The following is an 18,498-nucleotide window of genomic DNA, read 5'->3' as shown; positions in this document are numbered from 1 at the left end:
GATACAAAATAATGAATGTTTGAATTGATAATTAAACAAAAACTTCAACTATCTGCTCAATTTTTTGTGCATTTAGCTTTTTTCCAACTCAACGTTAGGAAATTCAGTTAATACAGTTGATAATAAAAACACAAAGTAGCTTTTCAAGATACTCAGGCACTTTATGAGCGAAAATAAACACATAAATGAGAATAAATAGGACAAAGTGACGACTAGAGCTGCAGTAATTCTTCGTTTCATCAGTTCATTGTTGCTGTTAAATCTATTTTTGTGAATTGATTCATCAGTTTGACTCGGTTTCATGTTCTCTGATTTACTTCGTGCTGACACTAACGACTAATTTTCTAACGACTAATCCTTTGACTAATTTTTTGATTAGTCGACTAATCTGAATGACTAATTAAATTAAACTGAATATCACTGGCTTTTTGGACTAAATCAGACATTTATTGGTGTCATTCTGGGTTTTGGGAAACTGACTGTGACCGTTTTCTGACATTTTACCAAAAAACAAAAATGTTAAAAGACCATGAAATGTGTTGTTACATTAAAATTTTTATGTTATTTTTGGTTTGTTACTTTGTTCTTTTTTAGTTTTTGCTTCTTTTTTTCAAAAGGTCATTTTCATCTCAATATATTTTTATACTATTTTAACTTTTTTTTGTCATAATATGTTTTTAAGTTGTTTTAGTCTTACTGTGATGTTACTGTGACGCTGTTTTTGTCTCAGGTTTTTGTATAATTTTGGGCTTTGTACATTTTTTTGTACCGTTTTCACCTTCTTATATTTTTTTTATGTTATTTTTGTCTTTTTATGTTTGGTGTAGCATTTTCTTTTTTGTTAGCCTATGTTTTTTATGTAGTTTTTGTCTTTTTAAGACTTTTACATTGTTTTTGTCTTATTAAGTTTTGGTTGTTTTTTTTGGGGTGTTTCCGCAATTTAACGTTTTGTGTTTTTAACTTTTTTTGTCTTTTTTTTTTCTTATCATCTTACCTTCATTTTTGTGGATTTTTCCTACTTTTTAAATGTTTTTATGTGTTTTTTTCCATTTTTTGTTTTTATTTTTCATCGTTTTATGCTTTGTTTAGCGTTTTTGTCTTGTGTTTTTGTCACTTGCATCTTTTTTAGGACTTATGTGTCTTATTTCTATTTTAATTGGGAAATGAATTCACATATATTACTTTTATGTATTTTACATGAGATACATTGGGTTCTGCGAAATAAATGGATTATTTAACCAATCAAATGGAATGTGGGCCAGTGCAGAGGTATTAATAGGACCTTCCAGAGCCTCTTTTTTTATGTTTTGTGTAGTATTTTCTTTTTTGTTATGTTTTTATTTCGACTTTTACATTGTTTGTGTCTTATTAAGTTTTGTTTGTTGTTTTTGGGATGTTTCCATTGTTTCATGTTTTGTGTTTTTAACTTTTATTGTGCGTTTTTTTTTTATTTTTAATCTTCTTACCTTAATTTTTTATGTTTTTGTGGATTTTTCCACTTTTGTAATGTTTTTGTGTTTTTTCCATCTTTTTTCATTTTCTTGTTTTTATTTCTCATTGTTTTCTGGTTTGTGTAGTGTTTTTGTCTTGTGTTTTTATGTCACTTGCGTCTTTTTTCTGACTTTTGTGTCTTATTATTTCTATTTTAATTGGGAAATAAATTCACATATGTTACTTTCATGTATTTTACTCTGCTCGTTGCTAACCTTAAATACGGTTACGTTGTTTTTTACTAAATAAATGGATTATTTAACCAATCAAATGGAATGTGGGCCAGGGCAGAGGTATTAATAGCGCCTTCCAGAGCCTCTTTTTCCTCGTATGTGGAGGATTATTGCGTTTCTATGCAGGTGCTGTGTCTCTTCGGGTGACGTCAATCCTCTCGGCTTCCTCCTCGTTTATCTTCTGACGACTGGTTCGCCTTTCGGTGACTCTGACATCCGCCTGAGCCTCGCGCAAGATATTAATTCTACCCATTTCACAGTCTCGTTCACAAGTCCGTCACAGAGAAAACTGGGCTCAGGGGTGCTCTAAAAATAAGACGTTTGGATGAGATTCCACAAGCGTTACTTTGTCCAACACGCAGCGCTGAAAATGTTTTGGCCTCGGACGAGAACATTTTGTTAAAGAGGCTGATTGATTTTTTTTTTTTTTTTTTATATTCCTGGATAAAGCTGCAAACCATGTAGACAAATTCTGATCATCTGTGTGTTTTTAATTGAATTTGTGCTTTAACAGTGAAGTGGTTAAAGCTCTCATCATGTCCCCTGTGGTTTTACACTTAATATGATACAGAAACGATACTAAACTCATGGGTTTGTGTCTGTGTTCATGTTATTTATTTGTTTTTTTTTAATTTGTGACTCATTATTATGTCACATGTGTGAAAATAAGGACTTGAGAGACTTCCACCCTGGTCGCCAGAGCAGCATAAATATTATTCCATCAATAAACACAAACTGTGCAAATAGAGGAACACGACTGTCACTCACTGAAGATGATGATATGCAGAAAAACGTCCAGATTTCAGAATGATTTCAGGGAAAAATTGCAGCATTTTCTCTCATTACATCTGACTGTTTCTTTTTGGACATTATTTATCATTATCATATATTTATCACACATCATCATTATTTATATTATATTATATTATATTATATTATATTATATTATATTATATTATATTATATTATATTATATTATCATTATTCCAGAGCTTATTTAATTTCTTTTTTATGAATTTTTGAAATATTAAAAATATACCTTTACTTACTACTTTACTGCTGCTTATTAGTTTACTTACTTCCTTTGGATAAAGTAGTACAAAGTTGGTTTAAATTTTTCAAAAATTTTGATTTTTACATTTTTGACCAATTTTTGAATTATTAAAAATTTGCTTTAACTAACCACAATAATGGTCTGCGTTTTAATAACTTATAACATGTAAATTGTTACAGATATATTGTAAATATAGTTCCTGTTGAGCACTGATAGAAGTCATATATGGACTTTCATTTAGGTTCATGACCTTTGACCTTGGGTGACCTTGAAGGGTCAAACTCAAGGTCACCAGTGTCTACATCTCAAAAACCTTCTTCTCTGAAACTACTGGTCGGATTCATTTCAAATTCTTTATGTTTCTTCCTTAGGACAATGTCTACAAAGTTTGTTCATAGTTTTGAGAAATTTAGGTTTTTGAATTTGTGCCAAATTTTTTGAAATATTAAAAATTTGCTTTTACTAACAACAATAATGGCCCATATTTTTGTTTGTTTATAACATGTAAATGATCACAGATATTAATATAGTTCCTATTGATCACTGATAGACGTCATATATGGACTTTCATTCGGGTCAAATTAATTAAATTATTTTTATGTTTCTTCCTTGGGACATTGTCTACAAAGTTTGTTCACATTTTTGAGAAATTTAGATTTTAAAACTTTTGACAAAGTTTTTAATGATTAAAAATGTGTCTTTCCTTCTAATGGTTCATATTTTGATGGTTTATAACAAGTAAATAGTTACAGATATCAATATAGTTCCTACTGATCACTGATAGAAGTCATACATGGACTTTCATTTGGGTTCATGACCTTTGACCTTGAGTGACCTTGAAGGGTCAAACACAAAGTCACCAATTTCTACATTTTAACTTTTAAATTTCAAAATTTTATCTTCTTTTCCAAAATTACTGGTCAGAATAATTTCAGATTTTATATATAATTTCCTTGGGGCAATATCTGAAATTTGTTCAAAGTTTTGTCTGACGTTTTTTATTATTTTTTTAGAGGAATTTTTTTTTAAAGTATTACATATAATATGTAAATGGTTACAGATATCAATATAGTTCCTATTGATCATTGATAGGAAGTTACATATGGACTTTCATTTGGGTTCATGACCTTTGACCTTGAGTGACCTTGAAGGGTCAAACACAAAGTCAGCAATGTCTACATTTCAACTATCTTCTTTTCCAAAAAATTACCGGTCAGACTAATTTCGAATTTTATATGCGTTTTATATGTTTTATGTTTTATATATGTTTCCTTGGGGCAATATCTGCAAAGTTTGATCACAGTTTTGTCTGATTCTTGAATTTTTGTTGAATTTTTAAAAAAATATTACTTCTAATGGTCCATATTTTGATGGTTTATAACATGTAAATAGTTCCAGATATCAATCTAGTTCCTACTGATCACTGATAGTACTCATATATGGACTTTGTTCATATTGTTCATATTAGTTCAGTTCTCCTCCAGTGGAAGTCCCGCCCACTTCTATAGTTAGATTGATCTGCATCCGGACCAATGGACTGGAACATAGAACAGAACCTGAACAACCTCACAAATCCACCTGGTATTGATTCTTACTAGAACCTGACGCTGACACACAGGAACACTGGAACTATTTTTACAGAAATGTTTGGGTGTAATTAAAGTATCAGCTGATCAGCCCCTACACTGTGTCCTTTAATGATGATGCTGGGATAATAATAGCATTGTGTTCATGATGAAGACGATAATGAGGGTGGTGGAGATAAAGACTTCTTCCACGTGCGTTGGCGTTTGTTTGTTTGTTTGTTTGTCTGTTTGTCTGTTTGTCTGTTTGTTCAGGACCAAACACCCTCCATCCACATCCTCATCCTCCTCAGATGTTCCACCCGTTACTGACTCCTCTTTTTATTTTGTTTCATTGCAGATCGATCTGGAACCGGAGGGGAAGGTTTACGTGGTCATCGATCTGTCCGGATCCTCCACTGAAGGTAAGACCACCAGTTTCAACTGATGCAAAAACAGACGATGAGCAGACACGTACAGTAAAAGCACAATCAAAGCCTGATGAGCTCTGTAAAAAAAAAATCTGTAATTTAACAGAATTTTCACTGTTTATTTTACAGATTTTTCCTTTATTTTCAAGATACAGTAAAATATCAATGAAATGACAAAAACAGACTGCGATTTTACATGTCAAATGTAAAATAACATGAAAAAACTAACTATGAATAACCATAAAATTTAAATTTTTTAAAAGAATTTTTTTCTTTTTTCACAGAAAAATACAGTTAAAATACATTTATAAATGTATCATAATTTCACAAGTATTTCTTTTCTGTTTTTGAGATTAAACTGTTAATTTAAAGTATAATACTGTTTAAAAAATAAAAATAATAATAAAATGAGATAAAATTACTGACAATAAAACCATAACAGAAGTATTTGTTCTGTAAGTTTAACAAGACTTGTTTGTTAATTGACAAATATCTTGTGTAATTACAGGAGGTTTCACAACAAAACTGTTGAATAAATGTAATTTTGTGAATGTATAACATGTATAAGCACTGATAAACTGTCCAAATACAGTTTTTATCAGTGGATTGTACAAATTAGTCTCACTGAAAATAGTTTTTTTAATATACATTTATAGGTAATCTGATTGTTTTAATACATGTAAATATTCATTTTTAAACATTAAAAAGTCAAAAAAAAAAAAAAAAAGAAAGCAAAATCTCATGTAAAGTTAGGGCAAAAACCTGTATTTTAATTATGGAAAATTACCGTATTTTTATGAGGTGGTTATTTTCCATTATTTAACAGTATTCTTTCGGCATCCCTGCTGCCGGAATATTACCCTTTTTTTATTTTTATTTTTTATTTTTTTTGCAGTGAGGGATGAAATCAATCCAGACGCCTCAGGGCTTCTTTTTTTTTCCAAGAAAGTAACTTTGCAGAGTCTCTAAAAATGTCTGCCTGTCCTCTCCTTGTCCTGTTTTCTGCTCTGTTTGTTTGGATTAATTAACCATAGAAACATTGGCTTTGTCTTGGGTAGCGACGCTCCGCACAGATGGGACTTTACAGCAAAACCAGCCTCTTATAATCAGATTTTTTTTTTTTTTGGATGTGTAAAATTCTGTTAACAGCACATATATTCCTAGAATTTAAACACTTAAGTATACTAGTGCTACACTGAAAATACTGTACTACAAGCAAAACTTGTGGATTCATAACCTTAAAGACCTACAGCTATTTTTGTAGCAACTTTTAACTTTCCCTTAACGATTTATCAATATTTATTATAATATTTTCCTCTGAATTTTACATTTTTTCCTATATTTAATGCCCTGATCACATACATGTTCATAAAAATGTGAACTTTATTATATCAAAACTGAGAAAATGAAGCAAAATTAACAAAATATCTTGAACTGAACATAAACCAAGTGTCTCTAATGGGTTTTACTGGTGAATCAATGTTGTAGAAGATGATGGTGTTTCCACGGTAACTACAGAGCCTCTGAATGTCCAAATGGGTCATATCTGATCACCATGAAAAGATGAAAAACCATATTTTACACCAATTATTTACATGTAGTGATAGTAGAGGTGAGCGATATGTATCGCCTACAATAATATTGTAAACGTTAATTTGACGATGTGCAATTTTACTTCTCGAGTATTCATACTGTCTCGAAAAGAAAACAAATGGACGGTGCGTAGATGGTAAAGGAGAGGTGCATGACAGTCCTCACTGGCTGAATGTGTGCCTCAGAAGCCAATCAGCGGACAGGATTCAGTCTGTGGTGACTCAGTGGCACCAGAACACAACGTGGTCTCACATGGAGGAAATGTGCAGGAGTCTTCTGTCTCAGAGGATGACTTCATAGCAGACGTGGGTCCACATCACTAACCTGGAAATGGTTCAGTTTGGACCAGACTGATGTCAGTCAAAATAATGTTATATGCAGCTGGGGCACCGTAAAGGGGGGTTAGCGTGTCATATGGAGGGGGTCCAGCGGATACAGGTTAGAAGTTGTGAAATTTTTGTGTAAGATCCTCTGTATAATAGAGGAACAGAAGCCAGGAGCTGGACGTTGAAAGCATTTATTCATTTGTTTGTTTGTTTATTAGGATCATCATTAGCTGATGCAGGACATGAGCGACTCTTCCTGGGGTCATGACAGGTTTCACTTTTGTTTCATCCCAGTGTTAGTTATGTCAGTTATGGACCGCACACCCACGTATACAACTACTGCCCCTGCTTTACTGGGGCGGCTGTGGCTCAGTTGGTAGAGCGGGTCATCCAATGACCAAAGGGTTGGCGGTTTGAATCCTGGCTCCGACTGTCCACATGTTGAAGTGTCCTTGGGCAAGACACCGAACCCTAAATTGCTCCCAGTAGGGCAGGCAGCGCCTTGCATGGCAGCAGTCGCCCACTGGTGTATGAGTGTGTGTGTGAATGGGTGAATGTGAGGAACTGTAAAGCGCTCTGGGCCCCATGAAGGTGGAGAAAATGTGTTCTATAAGTTCAGTCCATTTACCATTTACTTTAAAAACAAACAAGAGCTGTGGTGAGTGTTCTGAAACGCTTTGTCTATCCATAAATGTCCCGGTAAGCAAGTAAGTTTTACAGCATTTTTTTACAAAAAGAAAGAAAGAAAGAAAGAAAGAAATTCACATTTTAAAGGATATTGTCACATTATTGGGAAATTTAAAAAAGTAATCGAGATTTTTTTTTTTTTTTTCTGCCCGTATCACCCACCCCTAATAGATCCGATTAGTGGATAAACAGGTGTTAAACAGTTTAGATCAGTAGATGCTCTTGGTCGTCAGTGTTTCTTTGGGTCTTTGAGGGTTAAGTTGTTCTTCTTCTACAGGTCATTTTTATGTGGGGAGCTGCTGTATTATTAATATTATTTTAACATCCTGCTTCTGTTGTAGTTTGTTTAATCCAGATGTTTGTCGTGGATCCATAGATGATTTTATGGAACAGTCAGAAAAATAGTAAAATGAGCTGCTCTAGAATCTGAATTCAGGATCAGATTCAACATGTGAAATGCCGGTTCACTTAAAATCCAATTTTTCTGTCCATATGTGACCTGTATCCGATCTGTTACAGACAGTTTGAACTGCTCAAAACCGATTTTTTTTCAAATCCGACCCGGGCCACTTTCATATTTGGTTTTAAATCCAATATGTATCCGATATTTTGCAATGCGACTTCAGTCTGAACGACCACATCACATCTATCTGACCTTTACGTCATTGAAATGCGAAAAACGTCACAATTCTGCGTCCCTGGAGGAGGAGGAGTGTCGGGAAAAACATTTTCTTCCGTAAACACAGTGGTCATGTGTTACGTCACGACCTGTTCTGTGCATGCAGGTCACTTCAGGGTCACATTCAGTTCATACTCAAAACTTATAGAAGTCGCACAAAAAAATCGGATTTCACCCAAAAATCCGAATTGCGCGTTAAAACCTGCTGTGTGAACGTAGCCTTAGTGTCAACAGTACAACTGCAGACTGTATTTACATTCCAAAAGCAGCTGTTTAATTCAGTCTGGGTCTGACGTGTCAGTCATTATCGACGTCTAATTCCATTTCCGGACACTGTTTGACCGGGCTTTTATCCGTGTCCGGCCTTTATTTGTCCATGCCGCCCTCCGAGACCTCGACGGCGCTCGCTTTCAGACACGCTCGCTCACATGCCGACCGATAAGAGCGATTTTCACCTGCACCTGTTTTATCTTCACACCTGGTTATAAATAGAAGCAGCGTCTGCCTTCCAGTGCACTGGTTCATGTGTGTGCATATAGAGGAGGAGGAGGAGGGAGGAGAAGGAGGAAGAGGAGGAGGAGGAGGGAGGGGGGAGGAGGAGGAGGAGGAGGAAGAGGAAGAGGAGGAGGAGTAGGAAGAAGAAGAGGAGGAGGAGGGAGGAGAAAGGAGGAGGAGGAGGAGGAGGAGGAGGGAGGGGGGAGGAGGAGGAGGGAGGGGGGATGAGGAGGGAGGAGAAAGAAGCAGGAAGAGGAGAAAGGAGGAGGAGGAGGGAGGAGGAGGAGGGAGGAGAAAGGAACAGGAAGAGGAGAAAGGAGGAGGAGGAGGAGGCCGGCGGTGTCCAGGAGGCTGGAGTTTGTCTTTGTAAAGACGGATCAAGAGAGCAGCCGAGAGTGAAGATAGAGGGAGGGAGGGAGGGAGGGAGGGAGGGAGGGAGAGGGAGTGGACTCTTAAAATAGAAGGTGAGATTGAGCCACAGATTAGAGACGCCCCGCCCTCCTCGCAGCTGATTGGGCGAAACGCTGTGACCTCACGACCCTTTCGAAGCCCGTTCCTGAACTTCCTCCCAGAGTTCAGTGTGACGAAGGAAGTGATGGAAATGTATGCAGATGAATACAAAGGTGGAGGAGGAGGAGGAGAAGGAGGAGGAGGAGCAGATGTAGTAGAAAGAGGAGATAGAGGAGGAGGAGGAGAAGAAGATGGAGGAGGAGGAGATGGAGGAGCAGATGAAAAATATAAAGGAGGTGGAGGAAGAGATGAGGGAGAGGATGAAAGAGGAGGAGAAGAAGTAGCAGAAGGAGGAGACATTGGAGGAGGAGGAGCAGATGAAGGAGATAGAGGAGGAGGTGGAGAAAGAGAAGATGGACAAGGAGGAGGAGCAGAGAGAGAAGATGGAGGAGGAGGAGAAGGAGCAGATGTAGGAGGAGCAGATAGAGGAGGAGCAGCAGATGGAGATAGAGGAGGAGGAGGAGGAGAAGAGAAAGATGGAGGAGGAGCAGATGAAGGAGGAGAAGATGGAGAAGGAAAGGAAGATGGACGAGGAGAAGAAGGTGGAGGAGGAGGACCAGATGACAGAGACAGAGGAGGAGAAGGGGGAGAGGATGGAGGACGAGAGGAAGATGGAGAAGGAGGAGGAGCAGATGAAGGAGTAGAAAGAGGAGATAGAGGAGGAGAAGATGGAGGAGGAGAGGAAGATAGAGGAGGAGCAGATGAAGGAGGAGATAGAGGAGGAGAAGAAGATGGAGGAGATGGAGGAGCAAATGAAAAAGATAGAGGAGGTGGAGGAGGAGATGAGGGAGAGGATAGAGGAGGAGAGGAAGATGGAGAAGGAGGAGGAGCAGATGAAGGAGGAGGAGATAGAGGAGGAGGAGGAGAAGAAGAAGAAGATGGAGGAGGAGGAGATAGAGGAGGAGGAGCAGATGAAAGAGATAGAGGAGGGAGAGGATGGAGGAGGAGCAGATGAAGGGGTGGAAGGAGGAGATAGAGGAGGAGAAGAAGATGGAGGAGGAGCAGAGGGAGAAGACAGAAGGAGAGGAAGATGGAGGAGAAGAAAGAGGAGCAGATGAAGGAGAAGGAGGAGTAAGAGGAGAAAAACAGGGAGGTGAAGGAGGAGAAGAGGAGGGAAGTGAAAAATGAGGAAGAGGAGCTGAGGGAGGTGAAGGAGGAGGTGAAGAGGTAGAAAAAGAGGAAGAGGAAGCGCCAAAGAAGATGGAGGAGGAAGAGCAGAAGAAGAAGAAGGTGGAAAAGACAGAGGAGGAGAACAGGGAGAAGGAGCAGCAGATGAAGGAGGTGGGGAGGGAGGATCAAAAAAGAAGAAGATGGAGGAGGAGGAGGAGGAGGAGGAGGACAGGGTGTCCACAGTGTTTTGTGTAAACAGTCAGACTGAACAGATCCAACGGTACTTCTCCAGATGAAAGTCTGTGAAATCAGACTGAAGTAAAGGTTCAGTTCATTCACTGACTTTAACAAACAGTAGATTTATATGAGTGACCTTTGACCTTTGACCCCTGGATGTCAATCAAACACACATAAGAATACATGACAGAAGAACGTCTACTGCAAAGAGAGGAGAAGGAGAAGAAGGAGACGCAGATGAGGAGGTGATGAGGAGGAACAGATGGAAGAGAACTAGATGAGGAGGAGATGGAGAGGAGGAGGAGGAGGAGGAGGAGGAGCTGAAGGGGCAGATTCACAGGAGGACATGATATTTTTAGCATTTCTGTTTTCACCCTGCAACTGTTCAGACAGAAAGGACTCCTCCTCTCCTCTCCTCTCCTCTCCTCTCCTCTCCTCTCCTCTCCTCTCCTCTCCTCTCCTCTCCTCTCCTCTCCTCTCCTCTCCTCTCCTCTCCTCTCCTCTCCTCTCCTCTCCTCTCCTCTCCGCCTCTTCTTCTGCCTTCTCCTCTCTCCTCCTCTCCTCCTCCTCCTTTCTCCTCCTCTTACATCTGTTGATCTCAGATGTTGAATAATCATTAATCTGACCTAATCTGTCCATCTGTGTCTGTCTTCCTCTCAGTCGTTGTGCGTCTGTTCTTAGTTTTATTTCATATATAAATACTTTATATTCATACACATCATCATGTTGAACTTACTGATCAATTATCACATTTATTTATTACTTTTATAACTTTATATTTGATAAAATATTTTAAAAATTCATCATCAGTTACTGTTTTCCTGCATTTAGCACCAGCAACATCATAAAAACCATGAGTTTTGTGTCGTTGCCTCCGTGTGTGTGTCTGTGTGTGTTTGTGTGTGTCTGTGTGTGTTTGTTGTGTGTGTTTGTGTGTGTCTGTGTGTGTCTGTTGTGTACCAGGTCTGTTTCCTGTCTGTTGTCCACATGCGTGTGTGTTCACAACAGATGGATGATGTATTATGTAAAACAAAGTGATCCCAGTAATGGCCTGTTTATCTGCACACCACCCCAAACACACACACACACACACACACACACCACCCCAACCACACACACACACACACACACACACAAATGCACGCACAAACACACAGACACACAATAACACAAACACAACCACACAAATACATAGATACACAATAATACAAACACATAGATACACAACAATACATACACACAACCATACAGATACACAATAATACAAACACACACAACCGCACAGATACACAATCATACAAACACACAGACACACAATAATAGAAACACACAAACGCACAGATACACAATCATACAAACACACAGACACACAACCACAGTTACACAATAATACAAACACACAAACACACAGATACACAATAATACAAACATACAACCACAGAAATACACAATAATACAAACACAGATACACAACCACACAATAATATAAATGCACAGATACACAATAATACAAAAACAATACACAATCCTATACACAAACACACAATCATACTTTTATTTATTTCTGTTTTTTCCTTTAGTGTTTTTATGACATTTTATTTTTTACGTTTGGACTTTTTGCATCTTTAACTTTGTTTTGTTTCATTTGTTTACTGATCTTTTGTGACATTGTGTTGTTTTTTTTACGTTACATTTTTGCGTCTTTAACATCAAATTATCTTCTTACCTTTTTTTTTGTTTTTTTTTGCCATTTTCTTCTTTTTTTGTATATTTCTGTCGATTTCATCTTGTTTTGTCTTTTACATTATTTTCATCCTTTAGTTTATTTTCATCTCGTTTCATCATGTTTATACTGTCTTCCCTTTTACATCATCTCATCTGGTTCCATCTTTTACACATTTTCATCTTTTTTTGTGTGTTCTACATCATCTTCTGCTCGTTTACTTCGACTTCCGCTAAACATTAACCTTTGAACCGGTTACCATGGCGTTTACCGCTGTCGTCCGCTGAATCCCTCGGTCGTTAGAACCGTTATCGCTGCTCTTCTTTCACATACAGAACATACTCTTCCACCTGCTCGGTAGGATTCTTCGACAGCCGGTCTGTGATAAAAACCCTGGAGAGGCTCAGCGGTAACCACATCTGAGGAACCCAGGAGAGAGGAAAGAGAGGAAGCAGAGGGAGGATGAGGGAAAGGCAACTAGGACAGGAGCTGAGGGAGAAGGAGGAGGAGTGGGAGGAGAGGAGAGTGGAGGTGGAGCTGTTGTCTGAAGGGTACCCACGGAAACACATGTATGGATATGGGGAGAAGAACGGAGGGAGGGAGGGAGGGATGGATGGATGGATGGATGATGCATGCATGGATGATGGATGGATGGATGTAAAGGTGGACGGATGAATGAATGAATGAATGAATGAATGAATGAATGGATGGATGATTTAAAGATGGATGGATGATGGATAGATGAATGATGCATGGATGAATGGATGGATGGATGTAAAGGTGGACAGATGAATGAATGAATGAGTGACGGACAGATGAATGATGCATGGATGGATGAATGGATGGATGTACAGGTGGATGGATGAATGAATGAATGAATGATGCATGCATGGATGGATGGATGATTTATGGATGGATGGATGGAGAAGCAGTCAGTGGATCCTTCAGTGTGTGGATCCTTCAGTCAGTGGATCCCTCAGTGTGTGGATCCTTCAGTCAGTGGATCCTTCAGTGGATTCTTCAGTGTGTGGATCCCTCAGTGTGTGGATCCTTCAGTGTGTGGATCCTTCAGTCAGTGGATCCTTCAGTCAGTGGATCCTTCAGTATGTGGATCCTTCAGTGTGTGGATCCTTCAGTGGATTCTTCAGTGTGTGGATCCCTCAGTGTGTGGATCCTTCAGTGTGTGGATCCTTCAGTCAGTGGATCCTTCAGTCAGTGGATCCTTCAGTATGTGGATCCTTCAGTGTGTGGATCCTTCAGTGGATTCTTCAGTGTGTGGATCCCTCAGTGTGTGGATCCTTCAGTGTGTGGATCCTTCAGTGTGTGGATCCTTCTTCAGTGTGTGGATCCTTCAGTGTGTGGATCCTTCTTCAGTGTGTGGATCCTTCAGTGGATCCTTCAGTCAGTGGATCCTTCTTCAGTGTGTGGATCCTTCAGTGGATCCTTCTTCAGTGTGTGGATCCTTCAGTGTGTGGATCCTTCTTCAGTGTGTGGATCCTTCAGTGTGTGGATCCTTCTTCAGTGTGTGGATCCTTCAGTGGATCCTTCAGTCAGTGGATCCTTCTTCAGTGTGTGGATCCTTCAGTGGATCCTTCAGTGGATCCTTCTTCAGTGTGTGGATCCTTCAGTGGATCCTTCAGTCAGTGGATCCTTCTTCAGTGTGTGGATCCTTCAGTGGATCCTTCTTCAGTGTGTGGATCCTTCAGTCCTGGTGTGGGTGCCCACTCATGGGTATAAATAGACAGTGTGTCTGTGGTAGGTGTGGGGTGTTGGTGAGAACGAGGGAGGAAGACGATTAAACATGAACAGGAACAGGATGCAGATCATCCTCGATTGTACAAACTGTCAACGACAACAATAAAGGCTTCACTGACTGAGGAGCATCCAAGAAAAGCCAGAACATCTGCAGAGAACAGGAAACACTGACGAGTTCAGGCTGTTTCATAACAACTGCATCACAGAGATAGTAGAGTAGAGTACCAGAAGGACCAGTAAAGACCTGCAGGAGGTTCTGAGGTGGACGTCTGACCACAGTTAACCTTTAAGAAGGGATTTATCGCTGAAGAAAACAGGACTTATTGACTAAAATATATAAATAAATCCAAAGTAACACAAATATTGCCTCAAAAATGGAAGAAAAACGGACTTTTTCAGTGTTACTCAGAACTAGATCTGTGGAGGAGCAGCTTGGTGTCCTGGTTCACTGTGGTTTGTGGGGGATTTACTGAGATTGTTAGCGCAAATTACAACAGGTGCAAAGTCTTGAGTAATGCTTTCCATCAGGTCCGATAAATAAACTAATACACATTTACACTCTTCTGCTGTTTAGATTTTCTTTAATGCTGGTGAATGTCATTTTATTTGACTTCATTAATGCCGACTCCCACATCACCGCGTCCTGCCCTGCAGGAGGCCGGCCTACAGGCTCCCAGCGCCGGCTCCTGTCCGGCCTGCACACCGGTGAGCTTAGAGGGCTTGATACGTACACGAAGCCTGGCTTGGAGGTCAGAGTACAGCTCGGTTCTGAGTTCTGTAAACGAAACTAGTTCTATGATCTGTAAACAGAACCGGTTACGAGAACAGAACCAAATTCACGCTCCCCCGAAGGTTTTCAGCAGCAGCAGCAGCAGCACAGATAGAAGGAGCTCCTGCCTGGACCAGGCACCACTGTCCCACTGACACAGATGAACACAGCCAATTTAGATTTGTTTTTAAAAAACAGTATCTCGTAAATTCAGAAAAACAGAGCAATTTTTTCTTTTTTTTCAGAAAACAATATCTCATTAATTCAGAAAAACAGCACCGAATTTTTTTTAAACTTATTTTTTCTCGTAATTACGAGATAATTATCTTGTTAATTCAGAAAAACAGAGGCGAATTAATTTTTTTGTGTGAATGCAATACGCTTCCGTAGATATTCATAGTAGTTCAGAAAAAAGAGAAAACTGAAGAAAAAGGGACTTTTTTCAGCCAAATATATCATTAATAAGACGTAAAAACAAGCGTCTCCATTTTGTAATTTTGTAAGAAGTGAGAAAATTCTGATCCGGATCGTCGATACGAGGTTTTCATCTGCTCTTTGGGTCTGAACCTGGAAAACCTCGTACTGTGTGCTGTCAGATCTGTGTGTTTTCGCTCTTGTTTGTGTTTATCACTCGTTTTTCTGCTTCATCTTTTCAGCTTCAGGAACCAACGACAATGAGGAGCGAGTGTTTCGTGAGCGGATCGGTCCTCGCCGGCGACAGGGCGCCGTCCGCAGACGCGTCCATCAAGTCAACGGACACAAGTTTATGGCCACGTACCTGCGACAGCCGACCTACTGCTCCCACTGCCGAGATTTCATCTGGTAGGAAAACGCAGACGGGTGGACATGTGTGGACAGAGCCGCTGGTCCTGCCGGGGTGTTTGACTGTGTGTTTTTCTGCTTGTGATCCGATAGGGGCGTGCTGGGGAAACAGGGATACCAGTGTCAGGGTGAGTACTTTTCTCCGACTGCTCTAAAATTCCTCCAGTAACATCGCACATCATCACTTATTTAAGCGGCGGAGCGGCGGAGGGATTGCATGTTGCAGAGTGATGGCTGTGATTTGGTTCCAGGCCAGAGCTGAAGACAAATGACACCAACGTTTTACTGTTGGAAACACTGGTAAAGCTCATTTAGAGGCAGAATGAGCTCAGGTTACCTCCTCCAGTGGATGCAGATGTCTTATACAGACGGTTTTCCACAGCAGCTTGGACAAAAACCAAGAGTTTAATGGAAAATCAATGTGAAGAACAACATCAACAACTTCTTTATTAGAGTTTGTTGTTACTTTAATTGGATGTTGTTGTTTATTGATTGTCTTGTATCGCATTTAACCCATAGATAGATAGATAGATAGATAGATAGATAGATAGATAGATAGATAGATAGATAGATAGATAGATAGATAGATAGATAGATGGATAGTAGGGATGTAACGATAAACCGCGGTAAAATTGCAGACGGTTAGTATTACCGTTTAAATTCTAATTATCGTGATAACTGTGTTTGATTATCACACTTTCAGGGGAAAAAAACATATGTAAAGATCTGCTTTTATGTCAAATATTTGAGTGTAGTTTTAATTTATTACAATTTAAATTTTCTATACCTAATATTTGGAACCAATATTCATTTTTAAAGTCTTTGAAAAAGTTCGTTAAGCATCTGTGTGTTATTTATGCAATAAAATATATACATTTTTCAAATCGGATTTTATATATTTTTTTTGTGTTTTCTGTCCTTTTGTGTTTTTATAGTCAGTTAAAGTGAGAAAATAATAGACAGATGATAGAAATGAAGTTGTGCAGAAAAAAAACAAAAAACAAACATGGCCACTAAGGGTTAATATTTGAATGTTTCTGCCAAAAGAAAGTACATTGTGCCTATTATTATTATTATTATTATTATTATTATTATTATTATTATTATTATCATTATTATTTTATTTTATTTTATTTCAAAATACAACTTGGTTAAATTATTTCAGTGTGTGTATCAGTACTTTTTGAACGCTTTGAGCACAATTTCAATAATACCGCGATAATAATGATAACCATGATAATTGTGGACACAATAACTGTGATATGAAATGTTCAAATCGCTACATCCCTAATAGATACATCCAGCACAGGAAGACAAAAAATGAACAGGTTAGTTTATACTCTAAAAACAACTTGCTTAAGAACCTACTACATACTACACAACTTCCTTTACAATACTGTAAACAAAGACTTCTAATTAAAAAATCTGTAGAAAAACTAAATAATAATAATAATAATAATAAATTGTATTTGTAATGCACTTTGAGGTTTTTAGATAAAAATGTAAAGTGCTACAGGCAGGTTACAATAAATATGATTAAACGGGAAGTCAGAAAATAAAAATAGAAAGCAAATAAGACAGAAAATAACAGTAAAAAAAATGTATTGTCAATGTACAGTATTTACACATTTACACATAAAGACCCAGCACTACTTCTGTAGTAATTCCCAAATGATTTTTTTCTCTATATTTAGCTTTTCTTAAGTGATTTGTCACCGTTTATCATAAAATAATCCTCTGTATTTTGCATCTTTCCAGTAAAAATGGGGTATTTTCCAATATTTAATTTACTAATCATGTAGATGTTCATAAAACTTCAGATTAAAGTTGAGGGTTATTATATTAACAATAGAGAAAACTGAATAAAAACTGACATTTTCATCAAAATATATAATTAAATGAATATAAAACATGTGTACCCATCCACTGTCATTGATCCTGTGACTAATTTTGTTCTTGTTACTTAGCATTTTGTTTTTGTTTTCCTTTTTATTGATCACTTTGGCTGTTTTTGTTCATTTTGTTGCCTATTTTATTATTTTTCCTTCAATTTCATTCAGTTTGTGCCTTATTTTATTCATGTTATTTATTATTTTGTTGGTTTATTTAATAATTCCCTGATAATCCAGCAAATAGGCTCATATCACAGTTTGACTTGTAATAATTGTAACATGATTTTCTCCATATTGTTCAGTACACTGACTGATAAATGTGTGTTGTGTGCTTTTCCTCCAGTGTGTACATGTGTGGTCCACAAACGCTGCCATGAGCTCATCATCACTAAATGTGCAGGGATGAAGAAGCAGGAGGACACGCCTGAGGAGGTACAAACAACACACAAACACTGCACAAACACTACACAAACACACAAACAACACACAAACACTGCACAAACACACAAACACTGCACAAACACTACACAAACACACAAACAACACACAAACACTGCACAAACACACAAACACTGCACAAACACTACACAAACAACACACAAACACTGCACAAACACACAAACACTGCACAAACACTACACAAACACACAAACAACACACAAACACTGCACAAACACACAAACGCTGCACAAACACTACACAAACAACACACAAACACTGCACAAACACACAAACACTGCACAAACACTACACAAACACACAAACAACACACAAACACTGCACAAACACACAAACACTGCACAAACACTACACAAACACACAAACAACACACAACACTGCACAAACACACAAACACTGCACAAACACTACACAAACACACAAACAACACACAAACACTGCACAAACACACAAACACTGCACAAACACTACACAAACACACAAACAACACACAAACACTGCACAAACACACAAACACTGCACAAACACTACACAAACACACAAACACACACAAACACTGCACAAACACACAAACACTGCACAAACACTACACAAACACACAAACAACACACAAACACTGCACAAACACACAAACACTGCACAAACACTACACAAACAACACACGAACACT

The 18,498-nt window shown here is 38.2% G+C and overlaps 1 protein-coding gene across 3 annotated transcripts in view; it reads left to right on the top strand.

The window, feature by feature from the left end:
- prkcea (protein kinase C, epsilon a) overlaps positions 1-18,498 on the top strand; it is a 107,587-nt gene that overhangs the window by 62,465 nt on the left and 26,624 nt on the right. For all 3 annotated transcript variants that reach the window (XR_003938270.1, XR_003938269.1, XM_030163468.1), the window contains exons 2-5: positions 4,702-4,765; positions 15,312-15,477; positions 15,571-15,605; positions 17,713-17,801. Coding sequence is in view for 1 of the 3 variants with exons in the window: in XM_030163468.1 (XP_030019328.1) it covers positions 4,702-4,765; positions 15,312-15,477; positions 15,571-15,605; positions 17,713-17,801 (354 nt within the window). In the remaining 2 variants the exon portion in view is untranslated. The remainder of the gene's footprint in view (positions 1-4,701; positions 4,766-15,311; positions 15,478-15,570; positions 15,606-17,712; positions 17,802-18,498) is intronic.

The sequence above is a fragment of the Sphaeramia orbicularis genome, chromosome 19 (genome assembly GCF_902148855.1).
Source record: "Sphaeramia orbicularis chromosome 19, fSphaOr1.1, whole genome shotgun sequence".
In the NCBI taxonomy this organism is placed as follows: Eukaryota; Metazoa; Chordata; class Actinopteri; order Kurtiformes; family Apogonidae; genus Sphaeramia; species Sphaeramia orbicularis.
Note: the sequence above shows the minus strand (reverse complement) of the source record. Positions and strands in the feature narration are given on the sequence as shown.